Genomic DNA, 23,688 nt, shown 5'->3' on the forward strand with positions numbered 1-23,688 from the left:
TGATTGTGGTGATAATTTCACAAAACACCAAGTTGTACAAGAAATATATATTATTGATATTTGTCAATTACATGCCATAATGCTAAAAAATAAAAAGATCATTCCAGGCAACAATACAATCTGTGGTGGGAAGGGAAAAAAATGAGTGACATCACAATGATAGTAAAGAAAGGAGAGCCTATAGAACCTAAATCACCCTAGTGGGTCTTCCCTTACATATAAGGGCAGTTTGCAAATCAGGGACTCAACCCAAAACTTTCAAAACATCATTGTTTAAAGAATTCTACCATTAGAAATCTACGCAAATATCATATTAGAAAGGGCCTACTACTCTTTCCAGGCACTATTTCTTCTCTATAACTAAGCTCTCAAAACATAAAGAAAATCTTACTCCCCACCATACATATTCAAATGCTCCAAAGGTAACTGGAGTCTTGCAGCCATTCTCTCTAAGCATGAAAACCAAGCTATGAGAGAATATTGAGAGAATATTGCTTATTCTAGAACAGCAAGCCTGAATACTGGTGTCTCCACTCCCTTTCCTAGCTGATGTTTATATATTGGTGCCAATGCTTGCATCTTTTTACTTACCCACCAGAGACTCTATCCAACCTTATGGGCTTTGTATTTGGATATAAATTACTGGCTGCCACACTCCAAAAATTTCCTGAATGATGAGCCTAACATTGTCCTTAAGAAGCTCTTTTGGATCCATGGTTGTAACCATGTTTCAAACTAACTTCATGGTTCATTACTTCATCTAAAAATGTAAGAATTTTCACATCTTTATCATGTACCCACAATCCTCTCATATGGTAAATAACATAAACCAGTGGTCCCTAAATTTTGTAATCTGTGGATCAGTAAAATTCCACCCCCCCACCCAATATCTATCTGCAATTTCATCTTGATAAGACACATTCAAAACAAAAAACACCTGTAACTCACAATATTCATCAATTCATAAAGGGACATTAAATACCATACATTGGAAAAACTATAATCTTATAATAAAGGACAATGTTTTGAATTGAAGGAATTTAACTTAATAAAAAACTCATGGTAGTATACTCATTTTTTTCATCTAGTTACAGAACTAGGAAAACACGACAGAAACCAGTAACAGTCCACAAACTATACCTTTAAAAAGAAAGAATAAACATTTATTTTAAATATGATATACACAAGTTTATATAACACATGTGTATTATAAATACCTCCCTCTCTTCCAGCCAGAGTTCACCATTATCCCCAATTCTGTTTACTCATTCCATTGTTTTATCACATATCTATCCCTATTGCCTATAATGCATTGGTAAGTTTTACTTGTTTTTAAACTTTACATAAATGTCTTAACTTTAATTTGTTTCATAAATTCTTCCATGTTGATTCCTGTAGCTTTAAGGCATTCATTTCATTACTGTATAGTATTTTATTGTATGAATATATTGTAATATTTATTCATACCACTCATGACAAACATTTAGGTTTAGGTTTTTTCAGGTGTTTTTCCTCTATTACCAACAATTCTGCTGGTACATGTGTGAGAGTATTCCTAGAAGCATAAAAGCAAAGGATTAGAGTTTATCTTTAACTTTGCTACGTAATGCCAAACTATTTTTCAAAAATGGTTCTACCAATTATGCTTCCATCCGTTGTAAATGAGAATTCATATGGTTTCATATCCTTACTGACACCTGTAATTATCAGACTTGAAAAATTTTTTTGATGTGGTGGGTGGGTATGAAATAGCAATTCATTACTATTTGGTGATTAACTACATTTGGTGATTCTTAATGATGTTGAGCATCATTTCACATTTATTGGCCATCCATGTTACCTCTTCTGTGAGGTATCTATTCATGTCTTTTGGACATCTTTCTGGTGAACTTTGTGGTCTTTTTGGTTAATCCATAGGAGTACTTAACTATCTCTGGATATTAATCCTTTGTTAGTTACATGCACTGCAACGCATCTCTACTCCCACACTTGCCTGGTTCTGCCTTTCTTCAGGAGTATCTTGACTCTTCTTTGCTCTTTGCTTTCCCTAGAGAGTTAAGAATGGTCTTATCAAGTACTTTGAAAAAAATCCTGTTGAGATATGTATTCAAAATGCATTGAACCTATAAAATCAATGAGAAGTGACGTGACGCTGGAATAATGTTGAATTTTCCTATCGTAAACATGGTCTATTTATTTAGAATACAAAATCTTACTGTTACACTTTCCCACATAAGATAATTTCATGTCTCTTATTAGACTTACTGTTGTGTATCTTATTTTCTGTTATTTTAAGTAGTGTATCTTGAATCACATTTTGCTAACCACTTGTTATAGGCACACAGAACTGCAGTTAACATAAATCCAGTAAAACTTCTTTTTTTCTTTTTCTTTTTTTGAGATGGAGTCTTCCTCTGTCGCCCAGGCTGGAGTGCAGTGGCACGATCTCGGCTCACTGCAAGCTCCGCCTCCCAGGTTCACGCCATTCTCCTGCCTCAGCCTCCCGAGTAACCGGGACTACAGGTGCCCGCCACCAGGCCCGGCTAATTTTTTATATTTTTAGTGGAGACGGGGTTTCACCGTGTTAGCCAGGATGGTCTCCATCTCCTGACTTCGTGATCTGCCCACCTCGGCCTCCCAAAGTGCTGGGATTACAGGCATGAGCCACTGCGCCTGGCCCAGTAACTTCTTAATAATTTTTTTTTTTTTTTTTTTTTTTTTTGAGGCAGGGTCTCACTCTGTCACTCACGCTGGAGGGCAGTGGTGCGATTACGGCTCACTGCAACATCGACCTTCCTGTTCTCAAGCAATTCTCCCACCTTAGCCTCCCAAGTAGCTGAGACTACAGGTGTGTGCCACCATGCCCGGCTAACTTCTTAATAATTTTAATGATTTCTATGTCAATTAGAGAGTCTGTATAGAACAGTTATGAGTTTGTTTCTTCCTTTACTTTTTATTCACTGGCAAAATTTGAAATATTTGACATGAAGTGTAAATAGTCCACATCTTTTTCTCGTTCTAGATTCTAACTTCACATGGTTAGGAAAGATCACGTCTATTCCTAGTTTGCTAAGAGTTTTTATCGTGAGTAGATGTTAAAATTTTCAAATATGTTTTCTTTATTAGTAGGATGATAACAGTTTTCCTTCTTTGCTAAAGTGTTAAGTGGAAATCAAAGATTTTCTAATATCAAACCCATCCTTGCACTCCTGGAACAACCCTGATGTGAGTACGATGTTTACCTTGCTAGATTCAGTTTGCTAATAATTTTTGAACTTCTGCATCTAGGTTCACGAACAAGAAATGTCTTATAATTTTTTTCTCTTGCAATGTTCTTGTCTGCTTCTCATATAAAAGCTTGATTTAAGGAATGTTTCTTTTTTCATTTTATCAATTCTAAGATGTCACCAACTACGGGCTATATTCCTGACTTCAGAGAGGTCATAAAATACAGGGGGAGGTGGAGAGATCAATGGCAATTATAAGATATATTGCACACAGGCCGGACGCGGTGGCTCACGCCTGTAATCCCAGCACTTTGGGAGGCCAAGGCATGCAGATCACGAGGTCAGGAGTTCAAGACTAGCCTGGCCAATATGGTGAAACCCCATCTTTACTAAAAATACAAAAATTAGCCGGGCATGGTGGCGCATGCCTGTAATCCCAGCTACTCAGGAGGCTGAGGCTGGAGAATCACTTGAACCCAGGAGGCAGAGGTTGCAGTGACCCAAGATCGTGCCACTGCACTCCAGCCTGGGCGACAGAGTGAGACTCGGTCTCCAAAAAAAAAAAAAAGATATACAGCACACATTCCAAACTCAGAATGATTTTAAAAAAACAGTGTTTAACAATGACAATGACCAAGAGAGATTGTAAAACACCATCAATTTAAGATTCAACTCAATTTCAGAGATGACAGAATATGTATGTGCTGGGGGGCAGTGTTTTTATAATCAATGAAATGCAGTACTAATGTGAAATTAAACTTTTTTTTTCCCCGGCTTGGTAGGATTTGTTTGTAAACCTGAGTTTCATGTTTTCTTTGTAAAAGTAATCTGTATTACTAATTAGGTTACTTTAAAGATTATAAAAATTACTAGAATTTTCTAATTATGGAGTCAGTTTTGGGAAATCATCTTTCCAGAAATCTGTTCATTTCATTAAACGTTTGAAATTTATTGGCTTAAAGTCATTTATAATATCTTTTAAACATCTACTTATATTTTTAGTTGTGTCCCCTTTCATTCCTAATGTTTCTTTTTCCCCTTAAGCTTGCCAAAGGTCTGACAATTTCATTAGCCTTTACAAACAACCATCATCTTTCCTGATCTCAACTGTGTCTTGCCTTCTATTTAATTAACTTATTATCGTTATTATTATTTCCTTCCCTGTTTACTTTGGGTTTATTCTATTATTCTTTTTCTAGTTCATTACTTCTGGGCCTTTCTTCTTGCCAAATATCAGCATTAAGACTATTATTTTTTAGATTTCCTGCTTGGGAATTGTGGGGCCTCCTTAATCAGACAGTTGTTGTCTTTCAAGAATTCTGAAAGATCCTCAGCATTATCTCTTTTAAAAATGACTCTCACCCATTAAATTTCATTCTGTAACTGATAGTTCCAACTGATGCAGACTTTATACAGCTACACAGTAGGTACTTCATGTGGATTCTCTCCGATAATGGTTCGTTATCACACGTATTGATGAATTTTTTTTCACATCACCGCCAGCATCTGGTGGTGACGGTATTTTAGATTTTAAGCTACTCTTTCTTATAGGTGCACAATGGCATCTCATTTTAATTTTTTATTGATTTTAAATTATGAGCTCATATATACTTCTTTGAAGTCTGTGTTTAAAATACTCTTCTCTAAAGAAGATTTGTGTCAGTTCTTCCAGGCACTTGTGTATACTAATAACCCAAATTGTTTTAAACTAAACTGAAGGGTGTTTTTGCCACAGAGATAATATGGATTTTGACCCCAAACTCATATAAATATGTGCTTGTGTTTAGAATTTCTCAAGGAAGACTCTCCCCTCCCACCATTTCACCTAGAATCAAGACCACGACAGGCAAATATAGTCTTCCTCTGTGCGTATGTTTTCCAGTTCATTAACCAAGTACGTTACCCTTCAGGACCTCTAATTTTATGAGGAGAATTTTCAGTCCGAATTTCCATCATGAATGGGCCACAGTCTTTTACTCCTTTCTCTTGCTAAAACTCAAGCTTTAGACCTTCAGAAATTAGCAGCTGCTGGCTCCAGAGTTCATCACCTCTGGAGTCCCACTTTCTCAATAATTCTGCCCCTCCTGTTAATTCCCTTATTTTACTGACAATTCACATTGTAAATTTCTAAGACATTTTACTTAGTTTTTTGATGTTCTTACTAGAAGGATTTTCTCTGAACATCTACTTTGCTATGTTACTGGAACTGAAAGTTCACTTACATTAAGCTTTCATGTTTCCTTACAATGTTTCCCTAGTTCGTTCCCCTATATTTCCCAATTACAAATTAAACTCGTGGGCAGGAGCTGCAAAAATCATCTTTGCACTTGCTTTCTACTACAGGACTATTTACAAGCAGGCTAAATGAAAGCCAGCTTGATAGAGGAGACTCGGAAAATACTGAATTCCCCAGGGGATATTGGGCCATCTGTCAAAAACATCCTTCCTTTAGCTGGAAAGAGATCAACTTGCTAAGATTTCATTGTTTCATTCTTAAATAAAATTTATATATGTTCAAACTTACAACAACCAAAAAAAAGAAAAAATTCTATGAAGCTGTTTACTTTCTCTCAAAAATTATACGAATATTACTTAACAATTCTACTGATATTACTTGGCTGTATATTTATTAAAAATACAGAAAGTCCTCTCTAGGCCTCAGATAAGAAAAACAAAATTGTAGTAGTCAACTCTACAGATAAAACTTTTACCACTCTTGCTAAAAAGGAGATTTCAATCTGTCCGACTTGCAAAACATAGAAGGCTAAATCCCAACAGAAAAGAGCTGAGAAACGAGTACAGGTAATAGTTGATCTTTTTTTTAATGTTATATTAAGTTAAAAAATACATAAAAGAACATTTTTTCAAGGAAAAAAGTACTCCTTATTTGTGACATCTTAAAATCAAAACGATTGAACCCATGGAGATACAGAGTAAAAGGATGGTTACTGGAGGCTGGGAAGAGTAGTGAGAGGATGGGGTGGGGGGAGCTGGGGACACTTAATAGGCACAAAAAAATAGCATGAATGAATACAGCCTAGTATTTGATAGCACAACAGGATGACTATATTCAATAATTAATTGTACATTTTAAAGTAACTAAAAGAGTATAATTGATTGTCTGTAACACAAAGGATAAATGCTCGAGGAAATGCATATTTTCCATGATGTGATTATTAGGCATTGCATGCCTGTATAAAAACATCTAATGTACTCCATAAATATTTATACCTACTGTGTACCCACAAAAATTAAAAATTATTAAAAAAATTATTTGGTGTACTTAATGTTCACCTTTCTGCTTTGTTAAAGACGCAATTAATAAGGCCCGGCAAGAATAAGACAGCTGCCCCCCATCTTTGTAAAGATACTTAAAACTGAATTATTCATTCTTACTTTTCAATAAATGCTTTCAAAGTATTTCAGTTTCTCCTGTAGGAATATAGGGACAGTTGAACAAAGATACCATAACATTTTATAAGAGACTTAAAAAAAGATTTTATTTTTATATCATGAATTTGCCAAATATTATATTCTCTTTCATTATTCAATAGATATTTTCATAGTTCTATGAAGCAACTACCCAAAGACAAGGAATTTCAAGACAGAAAACAACCTATTTTAAAAAATAACTTGAAATCTAAATTACAGATATTTAATGCATTAAGGATTTTAAAACTCAGAAGAAAATTAGCATAATCTGTAATTATACTATTTCTAAAGAAAACAACCTCCGGCTATAAACCAAAGCACAGCATTTTGGGGGGAAATTAAAGATAATGGAGGGGTGGGTCTAACTACAAGCCCTCTTTCAGGTAAAACAATTTTCCAAAATACAACATATTCAAGAACACATTTGTTATACGTGTACAGTCCCACATATGTTCAGAATTGATACTAGAAATGTCTTAGCAAGACAAGAGGAACTGCTTCAATTCATGGAGGAAAGTAATTTCTAGGTCTTTCTTATCTGTGAACCACTTAAATGAAGGTACTCCATGTTAGTCACCTGAGATTATACCAGTAATGTGTAACGCTGTCACCCTGGGGAATCTGGTACAGTATCTTCACATTAGTAAACTGCATGAAAGAAAATCTCCTTTGAAGTTTCCTATGAAGTAGTGGATACTGACTTATCATATTTTTAGTACTGCTAGAGCATTTAAAGTGAAGGGACTTTGCAGGTTTAAGAGAATGTACTAAGGGATAAGAGACACAAAACTAAAAATAGATATATTAATTCAAGACTAGCTAAACCAAGCACAGTCTGTTAATTTTGATAAAACTGATTAAGCAGGTTAAAGTTTTTGTTTTAAAAGTTTTAAAATTTTAAACATTTAAAAATTAGTTTGAAATGGACTCATAAGTTTTAGTAAAGCAATATTATATATTCTCTCACAAAGCACTATAACTGAAAGATGGTTTTTTAAAAATAAAAACATATAAAATAGCTTTTTACAACCAAGAATGAGAGTAGCTATAAGGTAATTTATAGTATTTCATGAAGCTGTGATAATAATCTCAAACATGACACAGAAGAAATCGCCTATTTGCCCATGAGATGAGCTATAATTTAGTCTCCAGGCTCCTTTGGCATTGTCCTTAGTTAAAAGCAGAGGAGGAAAGGGTGCAAGCGAGCCTAATTAATCTACATTTCTGTCTTCTTTTTTATTTTTTTGAGACAGAGTCTTGCTCTGTCATGCAGACTGGAGTGCAGTGGCGCGATCTTGGCAAACTGCAACCTCTGCCTTCCAAGTTCAAGTGATTCTCCTGCCTCAGCCTCCCCAGCAGCTGGGACTATAGGCATGCACCATCATGCCCGACTAATTTTAATATTTTTAGTAGAGATGGTTTCACCACATTGGCCAGGCTGGTCTCAAATTCCTGACCTCAGGTGATCTGCCCGCCTTGGCCTCCCAAAGTTCTGCTATTATAGGCATGAGATACTGCACCCGGCCCTTACATATCTGTCTTTCTTAATAAACAATTGAAATATGTTCAGCTCAAATAAATCAAAACAAATACCATCCTCTTCAAGAGACTATAATTTTACTTAAGGTAAAATTATTTTAAAGTAAACTGATACTAAGCCTTTGAATAAGGAACACAATCTGGAAAATACATAATTTTTTGAATAATCTAATTCACCATAATCTAAACATATAACAAACAAAAATGTATTTTGATGTGTGTGGGATAAGGAGAGTCAGTCTCCCCAGCTCTTAAAAAAAAAAATTCTAAAACGACAGAACAAAACCAGGGTGCAAAAAACTTTAGAACTGCTTTTAAAGAATGATGAGCTACATTAAGTTGGTATGAGTCAATATACATAATAGAGATTCAGCCAGAAACATGAATGAGAATAGATGAAATTCTTAAATTGATGGTAAGTAATCATTCATTTATTATGCATGTAATTTAAGGCATTTAACTCTCTTTACAACACTGCTTGAAGAAATCAAACATACCTACTATAATAACAATATAAAGCAGCACATTGTGAAATTCCCAAAGCAGTGATATAAGAATTTTGAAAACTGAGATAACAGTATCACCTAAGAAAGCCTTACAAAAAAGAACAGATTTAAACTACACCTTCAAGAATGAGAAGTATTTGGATAAGCAAGTAGAAAGAAGAAGCATATTCCACAATAGAAGACCAGCACAAATAAAAGTACAGTCACACTGGGAAACAGTGAAGAAAGCTATCTAGCTGGGTCCATGATGATGAGAAACACAAGATGAAATCGGAAGAGTACAGTAAAATCAGACATACTAAGAACCTTGACTACCAAAGATATGGAAGCCTAAATTTATGCTCTCAATTGCTGGTTTCCACTTGGTGGTCCAAATGTTGCTACATCAGACACACCTGGAGAGCTTTATAAACACATTATGTTACTGAGCCTCACCCTTAGAGATTCTGAAAGAGTGGAGTGAAATCTATATCTAAGCAAAGCTTCCAGGTGACTCAGATACAGCCAGATGTAGGTGCTACTGCTCTAAGCAACAGTAAGCCACTGCCTTTTTGAGAATGAGAGGGACATAAATGTAGCCATCTCGCTAGTTTTTTTAGAGTTAAAAACTTTAATAATAAAAAGTGGTACTTTAACTTAAAATTTTATATTTCTCTTTTATTCATATTATTTCCCTCAGAGATCTACTTCATAGGATCCATGTGTTCTCTGGTCACACACACCTATAAGAACCCTGAACCCATCATAATCTCACCAAAATACGTAAAAAATAATTTTTTGTTTGGTTGTTTTGTGAAGAAAGATGAACTGGTATGTTGGAGGGCAAGGTTCTAATAGCAGTTAGGAGGCTGTGGTACTACTCAGTAACGCAGGCATAAAATGATAGAGATCTAACCAAGATGGTAAAAGTAAGAATAAAAATCAAGAGATAAATCAGAGCCTTGACACTTTATAACTTCTAAAAGAAAACACAGAAGTATCTTTTGCAACTTTAGAGTAGGCCAAACTTTCTTTAATGGGAAAAAAGTTTGAATCACAGAAAAAACTGATAAATTGGGCATCAATGAAATTAAAAACATCTGCTCTTAGAAAGAAAGCATTAAGAAAATAAGAAAGCATGCCAAGACTGGAAGAAGGTACTCTCAATACACATGGCTATCAAAATGATATTAAAATGTATTAAAGAACCTTTAAAACATAATCATACAAACGACAATTTTCAAATGGGCAAACATATGAAATGATACTTTGCAAAAAGAAAATGTAAAAGATGGCCAATGAGCATATGAGATGCTCAACATCATCAGTAATGAGGGAAATGTAAACTGAAACCACAATATACCACTGAACACCTACTGGAATGACTAAAATAAAAAAGATCAAGGATGTAGAGCCACTGGACTACTCACACACTGCCTAAGAGGAATGTAAAAACGGTCCAACTACTTTGGAAAATGGCTTGGCCATTTCTTATAAAGTGAAACAAACACTCGCCATATGATTCAGCAATTGCACTCCTAGGTACTACCCCCCAAAAAATATATCTCCAAAGCATTGTATACATAATGGAATTCTATCAAAATACTCAAGAGTCAAAGTTTGAAAAATTTGAACCTCCAAAAATATGACAAAATTGACTGGAACTTAAAAAGTTTGAGTTTAATCTAAGTTCAAATTTTAGCTCTATTACATACTATGTAGACTTGTAAACCTTACCAACTGCTCAGTTTCCTCATTTGTAAAATGGGGGGAATAATGATTTATACACCATAAAGTCCTCGTAAGAATTCCATGAGCTAATGCATATAAAAGCCCTCAGAGACAGGAGGACCTTTAAATGTTATGCACTATATTATCTATAAGCTTTTGGAACTCTAATTCTTTCCATTCAGAAGCTAAAATGCTGATCATGAGTACTTGAGATAAGGCAGATACATCAGAGGTTTTCTGGACATTGGTTTATCTCCTCCAGCAGTTAATCTTCACCATGACCAAAAGCTAACAGATAATCTTATTTCAAACAAACCTCCTACACATGAAAACTGTGATATGGAATTTCAGTGGATAAACCAGAGGAAGGTATTTTGCTTTACAAAAAGCCAATGGGTTGACTTTAACAAAAAAGTACATCTATTACGTAATTTACTCTAAAAATATTAATTTATTCATAAACTTACCTATGAACATTTAAGTGCAAATAAAGATATGACTAACACCGTGGCTGCTTTAAATGCAAAAATTAAAGGGTTATACATGGGCCATCCATACTAATAAGAAGTTCTAAATGAGCCTCTAAAAGATACTGAAGTATAGCAAAGCCTAAAATGTCAGCCTTCAACCCCAATGGAATCATTTTTTATTTAAAATACTGATGACAGTAATGATAATAATTGTTATTATTATTACATCAGCTATCATGTGTGGTTATCATCTACCGGGTGCTAGGCTTTATATACATATGAATCCATTTTAAACCTTAATAAAATCCTATGTGCTAAATACTATTATCTTCACTTTACCAATGACTGAAACATAATGAATATGTTAAAATCCATGAGTTTCTCATGATATTAAAAAAAACTTACAAGGCAAAAAGAATTTGTCCCCACTGGAAGTAGACTTCACATTACGCCTTCAATCAAAAAATTAATCCTTTGCAGTAAACAAATACCCACACAGCCTACCTTTTATGTAGGAACTAACTATATTTCACATTTACCAAGTAACCCTAAGTGATGATCTCATCTTTAAAGAAAAATTTCATTAACACATATAAAAAGAATGACAGAATTATAAAATCACCATTTTTCAACTCCTAATATTGTAACTGATTCAGTTAATGATCATCAAAGGATTCAAACATCTTTCAGTAAAAAGTTGATGGGGGACACGATTTTTGCAAGGTGCCAAATATATCATCTTTATCTTCACTTTCAAGTCATAAAGAATGAAAAGATGCAACTTTCAACGAAAAGAATCAGGCTATCCTCACCTAAATCTACCAATCTTGTATCGCTAGCAGCAGGACAATCAGATATTAAGTGAATTCTTATGTGATGCAGCATGAAGTACTACACACTCCCTACAAAGTATTCTTACCAAAAATGCTCTAGCTAGATATAATCGAGCCTTTGCATTTAACTTCTAGTTTACAGAAAATATAGAAGACAGAGAAACAAATTAAGTAATACCGCAAAGACGTAATCAAACAAATCTAAAAAAGTCAAACACTCTATAGGACACTGGCCTAGATCCATTTTTTTTTTTTTTTTTTCCTGAGACGGAGTTTCACTCTTATTGCCCAGGCTGGAGTGCAATGGCGTGATCTCGGCTCACTGCAACCTCCGCCTCCCGGGTTCAAGTGATTCTCCTGCCTCAGCCCCTCGAATAGCTAGGATTACAGGTGCCCGCCACCATGCCCGGCTAATTTTTTTGTATTTTTAGTAGAGATGGGGTTTCACCATGTTGGCCAGGCTGGTCTCAAACTCCTGACCTCAGGTAATCCATCTGCCTCGGCCTCCCAAAGTGCTGGGATTACAGGCATGAGCCACTGCACCCGGTCAGCCAAGTTTCTTAAAACCGTCAAAGACACAAAAGAAAAAAAAGTAAACAAGGAGACTCTTTAGGATTAAGGACGTAATGACATAACCAAGTAAGATGTATGGACTTTATTTGGTTTCAGCAAGCCTACTGTAGAAAGATTTGGGGAAAACTAGGTGAAATTTAAATATAGACTAGGTGTTAGTTCTGTTAGATGTAATAAAGGTTTTATGGTTATATAAGAAAATGTGCTCATTTTTTAGAGACACATTAAGTATTTTGGGGTACATCATGAAGTCTGTAATTTAAATATTCACGCTGTATCCTAAATAAATGAAACAAACAAAACAAAAGGTTAATAACTGTTTACATCTACACAATGGGTATATTAGTGTTCACTGTACTGTTTTTTTAACTTCCCTGTTTGCCTGAAAACATCCATAATAAATATAAACAAGTGTAGTTTTAATTATTAGTAACTAACCCTTTTGTTGGTTCATTAACTCCTAAGTTAAAGAATTCCTCTAAATATTCTAGTGCACAGATACATGAATCAGAGAAACCGTATCTATTATAGCCAAAATTCTGGTGCATAGTGCAAAAAAAAACCAGATCGGTTGCATTGTTTCAGAATTTTATCTTAATGAAGCTTATTTATACCAGAGTGTGTATCATATATTGTTTTTCAGGTCTTCCAAAAAGCATTTTGGCAACAAAAATGCTAACTTTTCAAAAATACAATCGACAACTAAGCAATATATGTTATAGTAATTATTTTCATCTTGTTACATAAATTTTTATAGTTCGTACAATGCTATATGAAAATGTTTCCATCTAATATATGACTAGAAAAACATCTTCTATTGAAATAAAGTAGAGGACAGGTGCGGTGGCTCACGCCTGTAATCCCAGCACTTTGGGAGGCCAAGGTGGGCGGATCACAAGGTCAAGAGATCAAGACCATCCTGGCCAACATGGTGAAATCCCGTCTCTACTAAAAATACAAAAATTAGCTGGGCACGGTGGCGTGCGCCTGTAATCCCAGCTACTCAGGTGGCTGAGGCAGGAGAATCACTTGAACCCAGGAGACGGAGGTTTCAGTGAGCTGAGATCGCACCACTGCACTCTAGCTTGGCGACAGAGCAAGACTCTGTCTCAAAAAATAAAGAAATAAAGTAGAAAATGATCATGTAACTTACTATTTACAAGGTAGTACTCATTTAAAAAGTTACTAAAGCCAATTTCAAAAGATAATTCATAAAGTTACAACATCAAACCTGACTAATTACAAAGTATGACAGAACTCTAAATTTAATTTTTAAAAATACTCAATAAGCTAAGTATACATTAACTTTAAAAACACTAAATTTCATTTCTCAGTTTTAAAAGCAGAAGTCCTCCCACCACAGCTATGAGTAGTACCACAGGAGATTTCTGTACATTTGATTAAATAAACTTCAACTGAGGAGCAGAATCCACTATACAAAACTTATCAATTATGAATTAGAAACTGTGATCCCTGAACTTCTGGGAGTACCCAAAGACCCTTCTAGAGGGTCTGCAAGGTGAAAACTAGTTTCATAATACTTTTTCATTATGTTGCCATTTTCATTGATGGCACAAAAGCAATGTTGGGTAAAACTGCTGGCAACTTAGCACAAACCAAGGCAGAGGCACCAAACTGGAGTAGTAGGCACTGAATTCTTCAGTCATGCACTCACAGAAGAATGACAGTTTCACTTACAGATGTCCTTGATGAAGAAGTAAAAATTATGGCTCTTGAACCTTTAGTACGTAAGATTTTAATATTCTGTGCAACAGAATGAGAAGCGTACATAAAGCCCTTCTCTGTAGTATATTTTTTAATGTGTCAACACTTGGAAGATCTGTATAATTCAGTGAGCAAATATTTTCCAAATGACTAATGCATGATGTTACAAAATCATGCATGAGTAAAGAGCCATTCAAAATTCAAGAGTGAATTTTAACAGAGTATGGAAAGTGTACTGATAGCGCTTCAGATTCCAGATTGCAATTAACATTAAGAAAATTGCTACTAGTCAAGATTTGGCATATTATCAAAGAATATCTATAATTATGTATAAACACTCTCTCTCTCTCTCTCACTCTCTCTCTCTCTATATATATACATATATACACACATATATATACACATATATACATATATACATATATACACACATATATATACACATATATACATATATACATATATACATATATACACATATACACATATACACATATACACACACATATATAATATATATTTTATATATATATATATATTATATATATGCGTGAGACCAGATTTTATTCATATACTTCAATCGGATCATCACATCACAACAGACTGCAGAAGCAGATACAAAAATGCAGGTGTCTTTTAAGCTAGACATTAAAGTGATTTGCAAAAACTGCCAAAAAGCAGTTCTTAATCATGGATGATTTTGTCCCTCAAGGGATATTTGGCAACATCTGGAAACATTTCTGGTTGTCACAACTGGGGAAACTGCTATTGACATCTACTGGGTAGAGGCCAGGGATACTGCTAAACATCATATAATGCATAGGACAGCCCTCCACAACAAAGAACTGTCCAGGCCAAAACAGTGCCAAGGTTGAGAAATCCTGAAAATAGTTCCAAGGTTGAGAAGTCCTGGGATAAACCAATAGCAACCTTCTCAATCAACTTTTTGGGGAGTAGAGGGAAAGAAAACATTGTAATTCTTAATAAAAATGTTACTTACATTAACATGTAATGGGTTTATAACTTTAAATGAATTAAATTTTTAAATTTCTAGTTTTAATTTATAATATAATAAATATAAATAGATATAACTCACATAAACAAAAGCACTTCACAGTCTTCAATAATTTTTAACACTACAAAGGAACCATGAAACCACAAAGTGTAAGAATCACCAAATTAGATGAATGATATAACTAACGAAGTATGTTGGAGAATATTAAAAAAAATTAAAAGTCTAAAGGAAAGTGTACTAATTTCAAGAGTATTATAGATGACCTAAACAAAACAAACAAAACCCCTTACAAAACCAAATAGTTAAAAAGAAAAAAAATACGATAGCCCCCAAATGTCATTCTCCCCTTCTCCCCTCCAAAAACAAAAACAAAAACAAGACAAAACATGAAAACCACAACTTCCTACCCTGACTATGAGGACTTGCTGGACTAAGAGATGGCTGATGCAAATCTTTGGTTGGCGTTGGATAAGCTTCTTTTCCTTGGCGCTGACTCATCTTTCCTGGTGTCAGAAGTTGAGACTCGTCACTGTTTGCTACAACAGCTCAAAGAAAGAAGAGAAAAATAATTAGTACTGAAGTCATAGATCTACATCATAGTATAGTTAATAACATGGAATAAGATCATAACCGAAATGGCCTTGGTGGTTACATTCATTTTACCAACTCAATACTTTAATAAATTCTCATAGTCATCTTGTTTTCATGTTGGTTTGTTTTTGTTTTCATGTTGGTTTGTTATTGAAGAATTGGCAGGTATGTTTTAGTCAAATATACAAATTATAGACATTATAATAATGAAAATACATATCCAACTGATAATGAAAGGCCTAAGGTTTACTGTTTGCCTTTCATTGTGCTATTTACTTTTCATATTTACCAACAAAACAATAAAGCCAAAGACAGTCATTTCCCCAAAAAAAAATACAAATGGTCAATAAACATATAAAGATACTCAGCCTCATGAGTAATCAGAAAAACTACAAATTACTAACAGTATAAAATAATATTTGACATTCGCTAGAATTTCTACTCTAATTTCTAATTTTCATGAAAAGTCGGTATGATAACTGTTTTAGAGAGGAGGAAACTTGAGAGTCAGAGATTGCCTTGCCTGAGGCTAAACAGTAATAGAGGCAAGATTCTAACTCAGAACCATTTGGTTCCAAAGTCTGTCTCTTAAAGCTTGCTGCCCCAATAACCAATTTAAGTAGTGCTTTGAAGTTGCTTCTCACCCATTTGGCCATCCTACTATCTATCGCTCAGTAATAGCGAGCCATGCCCAGTTTCAGAGAGCAGAAACAAAGTGAAAACACTCAATGAAGAAACAGGGCAAACTGCCAAGTCCAAAGTACCTGAGGATCTCCACATTCTTTCATTTTATATTCCTGTGCTTTCAGCCTATAAAAACTCGAGTTTCATCTTAAGAAAGGACGATTTACTCGCACTTTGGGAAGTTGAGGTAGGTGGATCACCTGAGGTCAGGAGTTCAAGACCAACCCGGCCAACGTGGCGAAACCCCATCTCTACTAAAAATACAAAAATTAGGCAGACGTGTTGGCGCACCTGTAATCCCAGCTACTAGGGAGGCTGAGGCAGGAGAATCGCTTGAACCCGGGGGGCAGAGGTTGCAGTGAGCAGAGATCATGCCATTGCACTCCAGCCTGGGCAACAAGCGCGAAACTCCATCTCAAAAAAAGGCGATTTAGTCTCCACCATAGGTTTTATTTTTCAACACAGACATTCAGAATTTCACATTCACCTTTTTATCATCACGTCCTTTAAATCTAATTAGTTTAAAATGTTTTCTGTTGCAATAGTTTTCAAAATTTTATTTCAGCTCCTTAGATTCCAAAGTAAACATACAAAAACACTTGCACTTTTCATCCAAAATATAATTATTTTTCCAAGTCAATTAAAAAAATCTATAGACTGATGATTCCCAACTTCATATCTCCCCCTAAACTCAAACTTACATACCCAACTGCCTGACTTATAATCACCTCTTAATTATTTACAGGCATCTCAAATTTATCTAGAATGTAATTTTTGATTCTGCTCATCCTTCAAATCTGCCTCTCCCCAGTCTCAGTTCGTGCCATCACTACTCCCCTCCCACTACTTTCTCAGGCCAAAACCTTAGATGTGTTTTTATTTTTCTCTTTCTCTTACCGAGCAATCTTTTAAAATCATAAATTAGATTTCCAGTATGCAGAAATATCCTCACTGGCTTCCCATTACATTTACAATATAATCCATAACCTGGAAATTCAACACAGTCTGGCCTGCTACTTGTTCCAACCTCATTCTCTACTACTGTCCTGTCACTCACTTGGCTCCTGCCGTAATAGTCTTCTTGGTATTTCCTCAAGAAAGGCCATCTTTTGCCCAGTCACAGGGCTTTTATCTCTTGCTCTATCTGGAATATTCCTACCCCAGATCATCACATTATTAGCTCCTCTCCTTTGTTGTCTGGGCTCAAATGTCATCTCTTCAGAAAAGCCCTTTGGTTTCTTCATGGTACTTTTTGATACGTTCTTAATTTCAACATGGCACAATTTGGCATTTTTTTTTTTTAGGGTTAGTACCTACCACTTCACAGTTATACTCTATCACTTTTCCTTACATGATTTTCATTGTACTCCTATCATTATCTGAAAAATATACTTTATTGCTTTTCTTCATTAGACATTAAATTCCATGAGAGAAGGAAGTTTTGTCTGCCTTATTTTCCCATAAATTCTCAGGTCCTGGTAAACTTCCTGCCCTATTGAAGGTGTCGCGTCCTACCATACTAAAGACGTTCAATAAATTTATGTTGAATGAGTCAATAAACCAACTTTATATTTTTATAAAACATCATAAAGTATATGGTGTCTCTTTCAGTTACTAAATCCAAGATTCATTTGATTCCTAAAGATAATTATTAAAAAATAATTTTAAATGTATGGTACTGATGCAGAGAGAGAAACTGACCTAAAGAACATAGCAGATAGCTTTCAGAAACAGACACATATATACATGGAGCTCAGATATACAACAGAAATAGGGAAAATAAATTACTCAGTTAACAATATGAGGTTATCAACTGGTCATCAATATTGGAAAAGTAGAGAGAACTCTACTTCTTACCACACACAAAGAATAGTTCTATGAAGACTACAGACATAATGTAAAAAGCAAAACTGGAAAATCTTTAGAATAAGAGAATATCTTCATAAACTTGGGACAGAGATTCCTTTAAAAAGACACAAAAAAGCACTAACCCAAAAATTAAAAAATCAGTAAGTTCAATATTAAAAGTATAAATTTATTTAAAGGTATCATAAACTGAAAAGGCACAAAATAAGATATTTGCAACACCCATAATTAACAAAAGGTTGGTATCTAGAATGTTCTTAAAAAAAAAAACTTCTATAAATCAATAGAAAAAGAACATCATCATAATAGCAAAATAGGGCAAAGACTTGAACAGTGATTCACAGAAGAAAAATGCAAATGGGCAATAAATGTATGAAAAGATGTTCATCCTTTTTTAGTAATGAGGCAAATACAAATCAAAATGATAAATATTTTATACTCAGTAAAATTAACAAAAATTAATGTCTGATAATACCAAATACTGATGAGGATGGGATCATCGAGATGTCTTAAGCACTGTTAGTGGAGTATAAGTTGATACAAGCACTTTGGAAAACAATGTGAGCTTCTTATATAAAACTGAATACCCTGTGGGTCCAACAACTCCACTCCTGGATCTAGAAAAACTTTTACAGGTATATACCAAGAGACAAGAATAAGAATGTTCATAGCAACACTGTTCATAATAGCAAAAACCAGAACAACATATTCATCAATTGAAAAATGAATTTTAATAAATTGTTGCATATGCACATAATGAAATAGTGTATAGCACTAAAAAGGAACGATCTAGTTCTATAACAAACAACATGATTGAATATTAAAAGTAAAATGTTAATTACAGCCAGGCACAATGGCTTGCATCTATAATCCCAGCTACTCAGGAGGCTGAGGTGGGAGGATTGCTTGAGGTGGGAGGGTGCCAGGAGTTCAAGACCAGCCTAGGCAACATAGCAAGACCTATCTCTAAAAGAAATAAAAGTAAAAAAAAGTTAGCTGGGCGTGGTAGCTAACACTAATCCTAGCATAGCAGGCATCTGTAGTCCCAGCTACTAGGGAGGCTGAGGTGGGAGCATCACTTGAGCCCAGGTGTTCAAAGCTGCAGTAAGCTGTGATAACACCAATGCACCCCAGTGTGGGCAACAGAGCAAGACCCTGTCTCTTTAAAAAATTTAAAAAAAAAAGGTAACTACAAACAGCAAGTCCTAGAAAATTATATAAACCATGACACTATTGTTTTAAAACTGAAAATCAAGCAAAATCTAGTGATACATACGTGAGTAAAAAACAACAACAAAAAAGACTTTTTAAAAAGCAAATAATAATAAAAGGAAAAAATACAACCTAGTCATGCCCTCTTGGGGCAGGCTCAGGGATAAAAAAGCAGCAGAGGCCGGGCGCGGTAGCTCACGCCTGTAATCCCAGCACTCTGGGAGGCCGAGGCGGGTGGATCACGAAGTCAGGAGATTGAGACCATCCCGGCTAACACGGTGAAACCCCGTCTCCACTAAAAAATACAACAACAACAAAAAAATTAGCTGGGCGTGGTGGTGGGCGCCTGTAGTCCCAGCTACTTCAGAGTCTGACGCAAGAGAATGGCGTGAACCCGGGAGGCGGAGCTTGCAGTGAGCCGAGATCGCACCACTGCACTCCAGCCTGGGTGACAGAGCAAGACTCCACCTAAATAAAAAAAAAAAAAAAAAAAAAAACACAGCAGAAAGACCGAAGGTACATGGAAGATTCTAGTTCTTAAGCTGAGTGATAGGTCAATCAGGGCTCATTGTATAATTATACTCTCATTTACATATGACACATATTCTTTTGTATGTATCAGACAGAACATTTAATGGTAATTTAAAATACTTTATAAGAACCACTAGCAGAAGTAATGTAGGTTTTAGCATTCTGTCAGTAAAACATAGGTGTCTATGTCTTGAATAACTTTAAAACAGCCTGAACTGTAAAGTTAGCTCTATTCACCCTTTCTAATCCATTTCCGGTGGAAGTATTACTACATGATTTTGATAACCGTGAAGTAACAGAGTATGCAGAAACAGCAATATACAAAGTGCACCTCTTTACCAAAAAAAAACAGAAAGCCCATGTTTCTATTTATTTTCCCTCACCCCATTCACAAGCATTAACAACTATACAGACAAAAGAGGCTAGGGAACATAAAAATCTTTATGATTTCCTACATCAGTTACATAATAGTAGACTATTCAAACATAAGTTTAAGAGGGACAGTGACTTTTTTTTCTGTATCCCTTGGCATATAACTGATACTCACTAAATACTCTCTAAATGACTGAATAGATATTTGGCAAATGAATCATTGTGTGACTCCAGTGCAGTTCTACTGTTTCACCTACGAAAGATAACATTACAGTGCCCTCTGCTGTTTCTACTTCAAGTGGAAGTAAAGCAACCTGCTTTGCTACTCACATTACTCATCTTTAGTAGAAATTACACTGAAATAGTTAATATAATTAACATATCTGCTCCATCTAAGGAGAACGTGAATCAAAAACATCTTTACCTCCTGAATTCAACTCATCAATATAAAATTTGAAGAATTTTACAAGTTTCAAAGTTTGCCTTTAATCTAAGTGGAAGCTAAAATAAGATGAAGTAATTTTTTAAAGTCATAAATAATAATCTGTATGTAAATCCTATATCTCCTTTTCTTCTAAGGTATACATTTCTTAAATACTCCAATAATTTAAATGTCAGTATAGATCACGTAGTTTTTTCATTCTATAGTACATGATCCTAATCAAGTACCATGGAACTACAGTTGACGTTTAAGCAGTCAAAAATGTGTATTTAGGGACTGGGAGTGGTGGCTCACACCTGTAATCCCATCACTTTGGGAGGCAGGCAGATCATTTGAGGTCAGGAGTTTGAGACTAGCCTGGCCAACATGGTGAAACCCCATCTCTACCAAAAATACAAAATTAGCTGGGCATGGTGGTGCACGTCTGTAATCCCAGCTACTCAGGAGGAGGCAGGAAAATTGCTTGAACCTGGGAGACAGAGGCTGCAGTAAGCCAAGGTTGTGTTCCTGCACTAGGTGACAGAGCAAGACTCCGTGTCAAAAAAAAAAGTGCATTTAACTTTTGACCCTCCAAAAACTTAAGTACTAATAGCCTACTGTTTACTGTTGACTGGAAGCCTTATACATAATATGAAGAATCAACACATATTGTATATGTTGTATGTATTACATATTGTATTATGTAATACAATATATACATAAGCTAAAGAAAATGTTATTAAGAAAATCATAAGAGAAAATACAATTACAGTACTATATTATATTTATTGATACCATAAGTTTATGCCATCTGTTTACAAGATGAATCATCAGTTTGAAATAGCAGCAACCACAGCTACAGACCTCAATCTAGAGCTAAATATTAAGCAATTAAACTTTTTCTTGTAATGTCATGGCCTTTGTCTGCTTCTTGGGAGCAACTGAAGCATCAACAGTGGTACTTGACATGGGTCCCATAGTGTTATTCAAGGTTTACAATATTGCATGAAACATGATGAAAATAGGCAAGAATGGTGAAAAATGACTTTTTAAAGCAATATGCAATTTACTGGAGCAAATAACTTCATACAGAGACGATTAGCATCACACAGCATTTTAAGTAGATATTTGCAACACCTGAGTTCATTGTAGTAACAGGAAGTGGCTAGAAAATTATTACAGTTGTACAGTATGTACTAGTTAATGTTACGTAGTTACGATTTAATACTGTATCTTTATGTTTGTTTACATTTTTCTCAACTGGGAATGGCAACATGTACGGTGTGTGTGAAAAGTTTTGATAAATTTTTACTTTTGTAATAGATTTGTGTATATTTTAAAGTAGTAAGAAAATAAACTAGTACCTACATATATTTTATGCATTCATGATATATCTAACCTTTCCTTTATTTTTTCTGTTTCTAAGGTACAGTTCATCTGTGAGTTTTAAATTGTCACAAACCTCAGAAAAATTTTCCAATATATTTATTTTTAAAAATACACGTATAAGTGGACTCGTGCAGTTAAAAGTTGTCTTGTTCAAGGGTCAACTGTACTTCACTTTAAAAGACATATGGTCTCTAACAAATGATTATACAGACCCAGCCTTTTAATACTTGGCAGAGCACATTATAAAGTCATCTCTAATATTATGTTGTATATTTTTATTTATATATGCTTGAAATATATAACCTTAAGTAAATTTCTTCTATTCCAAGTAAAAAAGATCTCCATTTGTAAAAACCCAGTTCCTAAGATAAAATATTTCAGTTAATATTTAAAATGCTATTCTATTTATAAAGCTCAGCAGTGCCATTCAGTTCACCTGAGTCCATGTCTAAATATATGAGGTAATTAAAGAAACTGAAGAATCCATGGAAATTATATGCCAAGTAAGTATCACAAGGCTGAACAACAAAACATAAAAATATTTTGAAGCTTGGTGCAGTGGCTCACACCTGCAATGTCAGCATTTTGGCAAGCCAAGGCAGGAGGATCGGATCGCTTGAGTCCAGGAGTTTAGGACCACCCTCGGCAATGTAGGAAAACCCTGTGTCTACAAAAAATAAAAATAAAAAAAATTTAGCTGGGCACATGCTTGCAGTCCCAGCTACTCAGGAGGCTGAGGTGGGAAGATCGCTTGAGTCTAGGAGAAGTTGTGGCTGCAGCAAGCTGTGATTGTGCCACTGCACTCCAGCCTGGGTGTCAAAGTAAAACCCTGTCTCAAGAAAATCAAAAACAACATTTTGAGATTTGTGTTCTTTTTTCTATTTTTAAGATTTCTACCTCCTAATGATGATTGTATAATAAATAATATTTATAAAATATTTTGAGTTATTGCATTTAAGAACGAAAAAAGGGCTAGGCACGGTGGCTCACACCTGTAATCCCAACACTCTGGGAGGCCAAGGCAGGAGGATCACTTGAGACCAGGAGTTCAAGACCAGCCTGGGCAACATAGTGAGACCACATCTTTACAAAAAATTTTAAAAATTAATTGGGTGTGGTGGCACAAGCCTGGAGTCCTAGCTACTCAGGTGGCAGGAAGATCCCTTGAGCCCAGAAGTTCAAGGTTGCATGAGTTACGATCGTGCCACTGTACTCCAGCCTGGGTGACAGAGTGAGTCCCCTGTCTCTAAAAAACAAGAATTAAAAAAAAAAAGGATTTAGCATATTACTTTAAATCCTCTCTTTTTAGAAAAAAAATTACATACATACTATAACCAGTGAGAGATAAACAGCAACTGATCTAGACTAAAAAAGTTTATAGTTAGAAGAAACCTTTACCATTATCTCATTCAGTTCCTTTCCTAGGTCAATGAAATATAAGTCCCAGAACAGTAAACTGACTTGCAATAATCAGATAATTGTTTAGGAATCAATAATAAAACTTCCTAAATCAATATAATTTTCTATATTATTCATCAATAAAGTTAAAATCTTCATCATGATGCAGTAAAATTTTAACTGTTTAGTTATAC

At 34.9% G+C, this 23,688-nt stretch overlaps 1 protein-coding gene across 8 annotated transcripts in view; it reads right to left on the reverse strand.

Moving 5' to 3' along the window:
• The window catches only part of OSBPL8 (oxysterol binding protein like 8), a 214,113-nt gene that overhangs the window by 89,747 nt on the left and 100,678 nt on the right, over positions 1-23,688 (reverse strand). For 5 of the 8 annotated variants that reach the window (XM_054443356.2, XM_054443354.2, XM_054443362.2 and 2 more), the window contains one exon: positions 15,438-15,575. In XM_054443356.2, the coding sequence (XP_054299331.1) occupies positions 15,438-15,575 (138 nt within the window). The remainder of the gene's footprint in view (positions 1-15,437; positions 15,576-23,688) is intronic. The other 3 variants (XM_054443363.2, XM_054443358.2, XM_054443361.2) reach the window with 1 other exon arrangement.

The sequence above is a fragment of the Pongo pygmaeus genome, chromosome 10 (genome assembly GCF_028885625.2).
Source record: "Pongo pygmaeus isolate AG05252 chromosome 10, NHGRI_mPonPyg2-v2.0_pri, whole genome shotgun sequence".
Lineage (NCBI taxonomy): Eukaryota > Metazoa > Chordata > Mammalia > Primates > Hominidae > Pongo > Pongo pygmaeus.